At 41.0% G+C, this 8,787-nt stretch overlaps 1 protein-coding gene across 2 annotated transcripts; it reads right to left on the minus strand.

Annotated features, from left to right (window-relative positions):
• Positions 1-1,549: 1,549 nt before the first annotated feature.
• On the minus strand, positions 1,550-7,226 carry LOC119732399 (meiosis expressed gene 1 protein homolog). 2 transcript variants are annotated; one of them, XM_038205888.1, is made up of 4 exons: positions 7,023-7,223; positions 5,175-5,178; positions 4,110-4,290; positions 1,550-2,948 (listed from the first exon to the last, which is right to left on the minus strand). In XM_038205888.1, exons 1-4 carry the CDS (start codon positions 7,114-7,116, stop codon positions 2,820-2,822), a joined length of 408 nt encoding a protein of 135 aa, XP_038061816.1. In that variant the 5' UTR covers positions 7,117-7,223; the 3' UTR covers positions 1,550-2,819. The 2 variants fall into 2 exon arrangements, with proteins under 2 accessions (XP_038061816.1, XP_038061817.1); XM_038205889.1 differs by lacking the exon at positions 5,175-5,178 and having other exon boundaries at positions 4,110-4,288; positions 7,023-7,226.
• Between the last annotated feature and the right edge of the window lie 1,561 nt (positions 7,227-8,787).

Here is an 8,787-nt window from a genome sequence, read left to right on the forward strand (position 1 = left end):
TAGACTAAGGAGCATCTTCTTTATAACACAGAATACATGTACTTGACTGCTGTATAAACTCTTTTAAATCTTTTTGTAATGTGCACAAACCTTTCCACAAGTATGAGGCGCCGTCGGTAATGCAGTTCGGAGTCCCTCTCAGTGGCCAGAACACAGCACGTGCATGTTCTGGTTTTGCGCGAATGTGACACAACGTATGCACAACTTGCTATATTCTGAATGTGCACAAAGCCATAGCGTCATCACTTGAGTGTCAGGCATTCAAATGACTCTCCCAGTGGTCTCCCCCAACTCTCCCATTCCTACCGTTGAGGGGGTACTTGTGCACGGAGCCCATAGGCAGTGCAGCAAAAAGCAAGTTCATCCTTATATGAACAGCAAGTTGACTTGTATTCTGTGCAGTACCAGATATTAAATGACTATTAAATGATTGTCATTTTTGACAAAAAAAATCCGTGAATTGTCTTTCTCTCTGTTCCAGCCCCCCCCCCCCACGCCCCTTGTTCTTGACATTGAAAAAGAATAATTGACAGCTTCAATCACCACTTACGTGGTATTTCTAAGTCCTACTTTTATAAATCTGTACCTATTTTGACCCTTGACGTATAATCCATTGTATGGAAATCAATACATGTACATGTACATGTAGATATTTTGAATTCATCCCAGTAGATTCTTAAAGGCATATAGGATCATTTGCATTGATCCCAAAAGTAATCCACTGAATTATTGTAAAAAAAACTTACTTGGATGAACGATCATACTGGTACTAAACACCCTGCGAAATCATTTCGTCTGGCTTGCTGTCATTTAGGAGAAATCAAGAAATGTACTTATCTACAAGCAAACTTGTATCCTCGATCCTGATTGGTCGATCCACAGCAACACCAGTGTGATATTATACCATATCGCACAGTCCATATCGCACCCTGCGTTTGGGCTATTCCAAGATGCAAGCGACATTCCAGCTGCATGCGCTAAACCGCTAAAAAATGTTCGCGTAAAACTTTATAAAGTGTGTTAGTTCCATCTTTATTGTGCGTCAAGTTTGCTTGCAGATAAATTTGTTAAAGTGCTCGCACTCGTGGAACACGGAAAATGTAGTGCGTCTGTGTCGGCCCCATGTGGGACACAGACGCACTACATTATTCCGTGTTGCACTCACGCTCGCGTGAGTAGTAGGTGATTTCCAGCAATTGACTGATTTGGGGAAATAAGAGTGCTATGGATAAAATTGTGTCTTGTAATCAAAAGTTTGTGCATCTATAGTTTTTAGTTTTCCGGAAAAATGTAATATCCACCGGAGTTGAAACTTCAACAGGTTATGTTTTGAACATTCTTCTTCGGCTATTGAGTGGCGTTTTTATTAAAAACAAACGAAATGCATGAAAAGCAAATGTTCCAATAATCCCTTTAAAAACATGTCTCCACATACATTTTCTAGGGTCCAGTAAAAATTTAAACACTGTTCAGCTCTTTCCTTACCAGTAAAAAACTGCTCATAGCCTAACTTCAGTGAACAAAAAGAAGCAGAGATTGATCAAGCTACTTGCAGAAACACATTAATAGAATTTTTTATTTACAAAATATCAGCAGTTTATACACACCTCACAGACTACATAAATAAAAAAGTACAAAAAAAGCTGTGCAATTCTATACGGTTGACAAGTAAACACTAAAGAATACCAATCATCTAAACAGAAACTATATTTCTTAAAGTGTGTTTTGTGATGCATTTAGCCTGACATTAAATTGTTTTCCTTATAAAAAGCTAACATATCTATCCCCTTCTATACAAGTGCTACATGTCGAATGCAATCACTTGTCCGAAAAGACATTTTACGGCTTGCGCAACGGACACAAACAATCTCAGGATTTGTTGGGGTTTTCCGGGGCAAAACAAATTACGAAATTTCTATAAAATGCAAGTTGCGGTCTTTGGCACTAAACTTTAAAATACACTGTACAATGTACATGTATATCAATTGTGTATTTTTCTCGTTACCCTATGTAGTATACTTCATTATGGTCTAAACACAGTAAGTAAATAAAAGTTTAACAAAAAATCTTTTACGTGCACCATACAAGAACCTTAACATAATTTTTAAAAAAATACGGTGGGATCGCAATTTGGAATTTTGTATACAAAACGTGGAAATGTTTGCATGTAAAATTTGTACACCTTACCACTTACAGAAAAAGATTTCAGTTATAAAATTACAATACATCAAGACTGATAATTTAAAGGTGGGACATCAGTTTGCATTGGAATAAATTCCAGCTTATTTGTGTAACTTCTGGTTCTCATTCTCTTAATCTACGAAGAATTTGTTCCCTCTAAAATAAGGTGAAAAATAATTACCTTAACTGCTTAAAATTCTCGTGGCAGATCAATGAATGCACAATGTCTTCCTTTTGTTTAGTGAATCATATTATTTCTTTAGCCACTTAGTGTATGTAGTTCTTGTACGATTTTAGGGTTGACCAAAATTAACCCGAATCCTTATTCCATTTTGAATATTAGGAAGTCGTTCTTTAACCCCACATGCTTAAAACCGAGAATAAATTAAATGCTAAAATGTCTCAAAAATTCCTAAAATGGTAGGCATGAAAGAATTAAACACTGAAAGGAATTGTTCTCATCTGGAGAAAGCACCAACGTTGTGACAAAAATCCCACGGCAAAAAAAAAAGGAAATAAATTTGGCATTTTAAGTTAACAGTGAAGTTCATACACATTTAGAGGTGGTAGCACAAGTAAGTTGAAAGAGTTCGTTGGGTGATGTCAATGCAAAACGGCCAGCCGTTGTGATATGACATCTAGTAACCGTACAGCTTAATCTTATTGACATCTTTATCTGCACATTCTCTGCTCCTGTTGTAGTAGTAATAGTTGCCGTCCTTGCGTTGGAGCTTCTTGATGTAGCCTGACTTGGGCCATCTGTCGATCTGTTCAAGAAAAATACAGAAACACAAAAATGTCACACAATAAATGATAAGTCCGAAAGTTTGGGACTCTCAATACTGTATATGATGCGATCAAGCTACATGAGTCGTTTGTCGGGAACTTTCATTGGGAGATTCAGGCCAAAATAGGGCCACTTCATCACATCACTTCATCACATCTCTTGGTGTTCCGACTTCCTTAATTTTTGAACTAAAGATGGTATCAGCATGCGGTTTTCACAGCAGTGATGCTGAGATTGTGCTCTTTTCAAATCTGTAAAAAACAAATTGACCAGGGTCGACAAACGACTCATCTAGCTTGATCGCATCACATATAAGAGCCCAGAAACTTCAGAGAGTAAAAATGTGCAACACAAGAATATAGACTGGCACTTGAAACAACCAGCCCAACGCCCCTTCAGTACTGCATCAATCAGCTGTGTCAAAAGAATCTTAGGTGTTGAGTGAGTACGTTCAGATACCAATAACCTCAAATTTGCATAATGTGTGATGCATTTTCCAGTGATAGTTGGGGAGGGGGTTGGGTTGCCATCTCGACTTCCCCTTCTCCCAAAATCCACCTTGCAAACTCAATCCTGCCAGTGGCTGTCACTAAGGCCAGGTCCAGTACATACATCCAGAGCTGCAGCTATGTCTATTGTCAGGTTACTTGTTTGTAACACCAGCTGTGAGTACCGGTTGGGGTAGCCGCTGCTGTATCAAATTAAGCCTAGTTGGTCGAGATGTCTGCACTAGTAAGCAGGAGTCATGGGTTCAAGTCCCACCCAAGTAAGTTGAGGATTTTTTGTTTCTCACAAGCCTTCAGACAACACTAGGGAAGAATGTTGCAACCTTACTTGACGCCACTTTTTTCCTTCATACATCATGAAGGTCAGTCATTGCAAAAATGCTAATAAAACATGAATATGGGTCTGAGAAACATTTCCACATTTGTTAGGAAATACTTAGAAAATTTCCTCGACTATCCATAAACTTGTACACAACTGCTGAAGTGGTGTCAGGTTGCAACATTCTTTCCCAACACTGAGTTCAGTGACGACGAAATTAACTTTGCAAAGGGAAAACCCAATATTCATTATTCTCAGGTTGTATCCTCAAAGAGACGGGAACTGATACAGCTCAGATAATTTTCAGCCAACTCACCTCGCCTTTGACTGAATGGTACTCCAAAGCATCTCTGTACCCAGCCAGCTGAAGTCTGTATGCCTCTTCCACCTCCTCAGACCAGCGTTTGGGTCGCTGGATCGACGTGGGTTTTCTTGCTCCAAGAGAAGTTGCCATCGCTATGCTAAGGTGTCTTTGGTATTTTCTCTGGGGGAGAACTGTATAAGAAAAACAAGGGAAAACACAGACAGCAATTTAAGCCCATGCAATTTGTTTCTTCATCGTTTGAATATTTGGAATTTCATCATTGAGGTTCAAGATCAGCATTTGTTCAACTTTTGGTCAAGTTGATGGACTATTATTGTCTTAGAGCAAAGGAACATACTAAACAACGATATATAAATGTATAACCATCATACTCCTAGAACTATGAGGCTCCGCGTGAGCGGAGCCTCATAGATCAAGAAGCCCGCAAAATTGCCTGCAGCACAAAACACTAATAAAGTACAAAAACGTCCATCAAAATGCAGCCATTTCACACAGAACCGCTGCACAGTTTGCCCCTATACTCCGTACTTTATCTCTTGACATACTCACGTATCTTGTGCGGAACTAACATAGGTGGATTCTGTCGGTTTTTAGGCCAAAATGATGAAAAATATGCCCTTTCCGCATTGAGCCAACCTGACACTTGAAACGTGCACGCATTATGATCGAGCGATGATTTTCGGTTCGCTCGGAGCGCGCCGCGGGGGGTACGGTACATGCACTTGTACGCATGCACATCATTTCGCTTGTACCGTACCCCCCGCGGCGCGCTCCGAGCGAACCGAAAATCATCGCTCGATCATATGCGTGCACGTTTCAAGTGTCAGGTTGGCTCAATGCGGAAAGGGCATATTTTTCATCATTTTGGCCTAAAAACCGACAGAATCCACCTATGTTAGTTCCGCACAAGATACGTGAGTATGTCAAGAGATAAAGTACGGAGTATAGGGGCAAACTGTGCAGCGGTTCTGTGTGAAATGGCTGCATTTTGATGGACGTTTTTGTACTTTATTAGTGTTTTGTGCTGCAGGCAATTTTGCGGGCTTCTTGATCTATGAGGCTCCGCTCACGCGGAGCCTCATAGTTCTAGGAGTATAACCATCACTGACCAAAAGTATCGAAAATAGACTCGGACAAAATAAAATTAAGTTATAAAGTTATAAACCATCTCAGTGTTTGTTTGTTTTGGCTTTTAGGTTTTTGTTTTTTTTGTTTTGTGTTTTTGCTTTTTGGTGGTTTTTTAAACTTAAAACACCTGGGCCTAACAGAATTCATATTAAATCTAAATTTATTAAATAGAAATGTTAGAACCTCTAAAAAGTAATAAATTCCGACTTTCCAATGTCAAAAAAAAAACACTTGGCAAAAAAACGAAGGCCCCTTATAGGGCCCTAAGGAAAAAAAAATAAGGTGAAATAATCTGCATAAGCTTCGACTGTAATAAAATGCAGCATCCAATCTTTTTTCCAAATTCAAGAGTAACTGCCGAAATTGGATGAAAATTTCAGGTAAAATATCTTCAAATGCCCTTTCGGGGACCTAGGAAAAGACGTTTAATAAATTAAAATTTCTTGAATTTTAGTGCATGCATATAAGGCCCAACGACAACGTTACTGCTGGAAAAAAAAAGGTTTTCTGTAGCTGGAGTTACCCAGCCCTGAGTTTTATCATTGGGTTGTCTATAAGGGCTGGAGCGAATTTTTCTCGTAACTTGTAGTATTTGCAAAAAAATTTGGAAAATGTTCAATTTTGTCCCCGTTACACACTAATTGCAACTGCAACTCACCCCAAACTTGCCTGGAATAACCATTACACAGGTCCTTGAAGTAAAAAACGATCCACGATGAAGATTCAGCCTACAATTGCAGTGAAAACAGGAGGAATAACCGCTAACCTGACAACCATTCAGGCATGGCCAGGACTGCTATTGGTTTGTGCACAAAAAAAATTGTGTACAATGAATGGCGGTCGATTAACAGGCACAGAGAGCGATCGCTGTCAACTACTCGTTTTTGCCGGCTGCGCTGGCGTTGGCGCGTGACGTCACGCGGAAGCGTAACACCCGATGACTGTTTCATGCACTAGTATAAGGTTTACCACTCGCATCACAGCTTTGGTACTGGAACCGCAACCAATAGTGCATGAAACAGTCATCGGGTGTTACGCTTCCGCGTGACGTCACGCGCCAACGCCAGCGCAGCCGGCAAAACGAGTAGTTGACAGCGATCGCTCTCTGTGCCTGTTAATCGACCGCCATTCATTGTACACAATTTTTTTTGTGCACAAACCAATAGCAGTCCTGGCCATGCCTGAAAGGTTGTCAGGTTAGCGGTTATTCCTCCTGTTTTCACTGCAATTGTAGGCTGAATCTTCATCGTGGATCGTTTTTTACTTCAAGGACCTGTGTAATGGTTATTCCAGGCAAGTTTGGGGTGAGTTGCAGTTGCAATTAGTGTGTAACGGGGACAAAATTGAACATTTTCCAAATTTTTTTGCAAATACTACAAGTTACGAGAAAAATTCGCTCCAGCCCTTATAGACAACCCAATGATAAAACTCAGGGCTGGGTAACTCCAGCTAGGTTTTCTGTAAAAAAAAAAAAAAAAAAAAAAAGGGGGAAAGAATGTTGCAACCCGACACTTTTCTTCATATATCAAAAAAACGTTGATAAGACATGAATCTGGGACTGAGAAACGTTTCCAATTTTGTTAGGAAATACTTCTAAAATGTCTCGACTCTCCATAGACTTTGTACACAACCGCTGAAGTGGCGTCAGGATGCAACATTCTTTCCAAAAAGTTATTGTTAGCACTAAATAAATAGCAGTAGCACGCATCCAAAATGATTTTTCTTTTCTGCATGACGCACGCACGATCATGAACAATGTCACTCGCATTCATTTACCTGAAGAGTTACTTCTGACTGATGTTCCTTGAATCTTTTTGCAGTAAATCTCAGGATTAATACAAAGATGATCTTGCCCTCCGGATGTTTGCATCTGTAATGATTGTTCTGTCGAATTACCACGCGTGCTGCGCCGCCGAATCTTCAGAAAATGTTGTGGGTTGTTTTGACGAGTTGCCAGGCAGGCGATGCAGCTGATTACTAGACTAGCTACAAGTTCTTCTATTGCATTTCAATCAGCTAAAATTTGATACCGCAATATTGAAAGGGCGCCCTCTGTCCCCTCTACAACTTAACTAACTATGGCATTGCGTTCCAAAAGTGTCCAAACCGGTGTGGCAGGTAATTCTGTCCCCCCCTGGTAAATAATGTGCCCCCCCCCCGGACACATTTACCGGATCGTGGCCCGGTAAATGTGTCCGGGGGGACACTTTTACCTAGGTAAATTGTCCCCCTCCAGGTAAAAATGTCCCCCTGCCCAACAACGGTGAAAGTGACCCCCTGGTAAATGTGCCCCCATACAGTATGTAATGAGAGCAGCAGCGTGTCGCACGCGCCAGTGCATGCTGCAAGATTTGAGGTAGTGATTATCACATGTGTACATATGCGTTTCCCTCTACAATGGAAATTCGTCCAATAGGAAATTTCGTTACGCCCTATGATGGGAACACAGACCAATCCAAGTAGACGTTGTATCATACTGACGAGGGCCATCGCCATGCATCGCCGCTGTGTTGAACTATCGCGGTAGAATTGCGATAGACTCTTAATCACCGTACTCCGAATCGAAACATTGTGCTCACGTATCATCTAATAGACTAAATTAAATATTTTTATATTCATAAAGGGCAGACTAAAAGTCCAAAATGTATACCTTGTAGAGTGAATTCATCAAACAATAACTTTCCGGGTTTTAAAAGAGGGGACAGAATTACCGGGGGGGGGGGGGGGGTGGAGGGACAGAATTACCTGGAGGGGGACAGAATTAACGGTCCAGGGAGGACACTTTTACCGGGGGACAGAATTACCTGCCACACCGGCCCCACACCCAGCCAGCTGGGGCCAATTTCATAGAGCTGCTTAAGCACAAAATTTGCTTAAGCACAAAAATGTCTTGCTTAATAAAATCAGGTTACCAGCCAAAACTCCATGTGATTGTTATGCTAAGTAAACAACAGCTAAATACCGGTCACAAGCAATGTACATCACATGGGCCCAATTTCATAGCGCTGCTTAACAGCGCCGACTTTGTGCTTAACGAGCCTCAATCTATTTCATAGGGACCGTTAAGCAGTAAGCACAGCAAAAGCACACTTAACCCCAGAAGAAAACTTTGCTTAAATCAGTGACGTAACAATAGAATCTCCACGCGCGCACAACCGTTAGCACGTTCACGGCATGAAATAGTGCTTAAGCAGCAGCATGATTTTCTGCTATAGTAAGCACAACTGTTCTGCTTACTGTTAAGCAGTGCTATATGAAATTGGGCCATGGAGTTTTGGCCGGTAACCTAGTTTTGCTAAGCAATGTTTTTTCGTGCTTAAGCAAATTTTCTGCTTAAGCAGCTCTATGAAATTGGGCCCAGCTGCAGGGCCCAATTTCATAGCGCTGCTTAACAGCCGACTTTGTGCTTACCGAGCCTCCATCTATTTCATAGGGACCGTTAAGCAGTAAGCACAGCAAAAGCACGCTTAACCCCAGAAGAAATCTTTGCTTAAATCAGTGACGTAACAAAAGAAATCTCCATGCGCGCGCAACCGTTAGC

Source organism: Patiria miniata, unplaced genomic scaffold (genome assembly GCF_015706575.1).
Source record: "Patiria miniata isolate m_02_andy unplaced genomic scaffold, ASM1570657v1 HiC_scaffold_24, whole genome shotgun sequence".
Taxonomy (NCBI): Eukaryota; Metazoa; Echinodermata; class Asteroidea; order Valvatida; family Asterinidae; genus Patiria; species Patiria miniata.

What these genes read in the sequence shown, in the direction of transcription:
- LOC119732399 (XM_038205888.1), bottom strand. Translation starts at nt 7,116, where the DNA reads ATGCAAACATCCGGAGGGCAAGATCATCTTTGTATTAATCCTGAGATT. An exon ending in ACCATTCAGTCAAAGGCGAG is followed by an intron (nt 2,949 to 4,109) that starts GTGAGTTGGCTG and finishes TTTCTTGAACAG; the next exon opens with ATCGACAGATGGCCCAAGTC.